The 2500-nt window shown below is 59.8% G+C and overlaps 1 protein-coding gene across 1 annotated transcript in view; it reads right to left on the reverse strand.

Moving 5' to 3' along the window:
• Window positions 1-2500, reverse strand: part of tnrc18 (trinucleotide repeat containing 18) — an 86590-nt gene that overhangs the window by 2499 nt on the left and 81591 nt on the right. The window contains 1 exon segment of the mRNA XM_082973151.1: window positions 2228-2302. Coding sequence (XP_082829277.1) covers window positions 2228-2302 — 75 coding nt within the window.

The following is a 2500-nucleotide window of genomic DNA, read 5'->3' on the forward strand; positions in this document are numbered from 1 at the left end:
GGGGTAGGGTGTGTGTGGTGTGGGGTAGGGTGTGCGGGGTAGGGTGTGTGTGGTGTGGGGTAGGGTGTGTGTGGTGTGGGGTAGGGTGTTTGTGGTGTGGGGTAGGGTATGTGTGGTGTGGGGTAGGGTGTGTGTGGTAGGGTGTGTGTGGGTAGGGTGTGTGTGGTGTGGGGGTGTGTGTGGTAGGGTTTGTGGGGTAGGGTGTGTGTGGTGTGGGGTAGGGAGTGTGTGTGTGTGTGTGTATGGGGGTGTGTGTGGTGGTGTGTGTGGTGTGTGTGGGGGTGTGTGATGGTGTGTGGGGGTGTGTGATGGTGTGTGTGGGGGTGTGTGATGGTGTGTGTGGGGGTGTGTGATGGTGTGTGTGGGGGGTGTGGTAGGGTGTGTGTGGTGTGGTAGGGTGTGTGTGGTGTGGTAGGTGTGTGGTGTGGTAGGGTTGTGTGTGTGTGGTAGGGTAGTGATGTGTGTGGTGGTAGGGTATGTGTGTGGTAGGGTGTGTGTGGGGGTGTGTGTGGTGTGGTAGGGTGTGGGGTAGGGGTGTGTGTGGTTTGGTAGGGTGTGTGTGGTGTGGGGTAGGGTGTGTGTGGGTGTGGGGTAGGGTGTATGGTGTGGGGTACGGTATGTGTGGTGTGGGGTAGGGTGGGTGGGTGGGGTAGGGTGTGTGGTAGGGTGTGTGTGGTGTGGGGTAGGGGTGTGTGGGTAGGGTAGTGTGGTGTGGGGTAGGGTGTGTGGTAGGGTGTGTGTGGTGTGGGGTAGGGTGTGTGTGGTGTGGGGTAGGGTGTGTGTGGTAGGTGTGTGTGTGGTGTGGTAGGGTGTGTGTGTGGTGTGGTAGGGTGTGTGTGGTGTGGGGTAGGGTGTGTGTGGTGTGTGGTAGGGTGTGTGTGGTAGGGAGTGTGTGGTGTGGGGTAGGGTGTGTGGGGTAGGGTGTGTGTGGTGTGTGGTAGGGTGTGTGTGGTGTGGTAGGGTGTGTGTGTGTGTGTGTGGTGTGTGGTAGGGTGTGTGTGTGGCGTGGTGTGTGTGTGGGTGTGGTGTAGGGTGTGTGTGGTGTGGGGTAGGGGTGTGTGTGGTGTGTGGTAGGGTGTGTGTGGTGTGGAGTGTGTGTGGTAGGGTGTGTGTGGTAGGGAATGTGTGTGTGGTGTGGGGTAGGGTGTGTGTGGTGTGGGGTGTGTGTGGTAGGGTGTGTGGGGTGTGGGGTAGGGTGTGTGTGGTGTGGGGTAGGGTGGGTGGGGTAGGGTGTGTGTGGTGTGGGGTAGGGTGTGTGTGGTGTGGGGTAGGGTGTGTGGGGTGTGGGTAGGGTGTGTGTGGTGTGGGGTAGGGTGTGTGTGGTAGGGTGTGTGGGGTAGGGTATGTGTGGTGTGTGTGGTGTGTGTGGTAGGGTTTGTGGGGTAGGGTGTGTGTGGTGTGGGGTAGGGAGTGTGTGTGTGTGTGTGTGTGTGGTGGTGTGTGTGGTGTGTGTGGGGGTGTGTGATGGTGTGTGGGGGTGTGTGTGATGGTGTGTGATGGTGTGGTGTGTGGATGGTGTGTGTGGGGGTGTGGAGGGTGTGTGTGGGGGTGTGGTAGGGTGTGTGTGGTGTGGTAGGGTGTGTGTGGTGTGGTAGGGTGTGTGTGGTGTGGTGTGGTAGGGTGTGTGTGGTGTGGTAGGGTGTGTTTGGTGTGTAGGGTGTGTGTGGTGTGGTAGGGTGTGTGGTGTGTGTGGTGTGGTTGGGTGTGTGTGGTGTGGTAGGGTGTGGGGTGGGGTGTGTGTGGTGTGGTAGGGTGTGTGTGGTGTGGGGTGTGGTGTGGTGTGGGGTGTGGTAGGGTGTGTGGTGTGTGTGTGGTGTGGGGTTGGGTGGGTAGGTGTGGGGTGGGGTGTGTGGGGGTGTGTGTGGTGTGGTAGGGTGTGTGTGTGGGTGTGTGTGGTGTGGTAGGGTGTGTGGGGGTGTGTGTGGGGGGTGTGTGGTGTGGTAGGGTGTGTGGTATGTGTGGTGTGGTAGGGTGTGTGTGGTGTGGTAGGGTGTGTGTGGTGTGGTAGGGTGTGTGGGGGTGTGTGTGGTGTGGTGGTGTGTGGGGGTGTGTGTGGGGGTGTGTGTGGTGTGGTAGGGTGTGTGGTATGTGTGGTGTGGTAGGGTATGTGTGGTGTGGTAGGGTATGTGTGGTGTGGTAGGGTATGTGTGGTGTGGTAGGGTGTGTGTGGGGGTGTGTGGGTTGTGGTAGGGTGTGTGTGGGTGTGTGTGTGGGGGTGTGGTCTCACCTCCATGAAGTCTTTCCTCTGGTTGGAGGAGAGCAGAGATGAAGGAAGAGACTGACCAGACATCTGATCCCAGTTCTACAACACGAGAGACGGGGGAGAGAGGGGGAGGGGGGGAGGGAGAGAGAGGGAGAGAGAGGGGGAGGGAGAGAGAGAGAGGGGGAGGGAGAGAGAGATGGGGAGGGAGAGAGAGGGGGAGGGAGAGAGAGGGGGGGAGGGAGAGAGAGAGGGGGAGGGAGAGAGAGGGGGAGGGAGAGAGAGGGGGAGGGAGAGAGT

This window comes from Salmo salar, chromosome 03, assembly GCF_965601325.2.
Source record: "Salmo salar chromosome 03, fSalSal1, whole genome shotgun sequence".
NCBI lineage: Eukaryota > Metazoa > Chordata > Actinopteri > Salmoniformes > Salmonidae > Salmo > Salmo salar.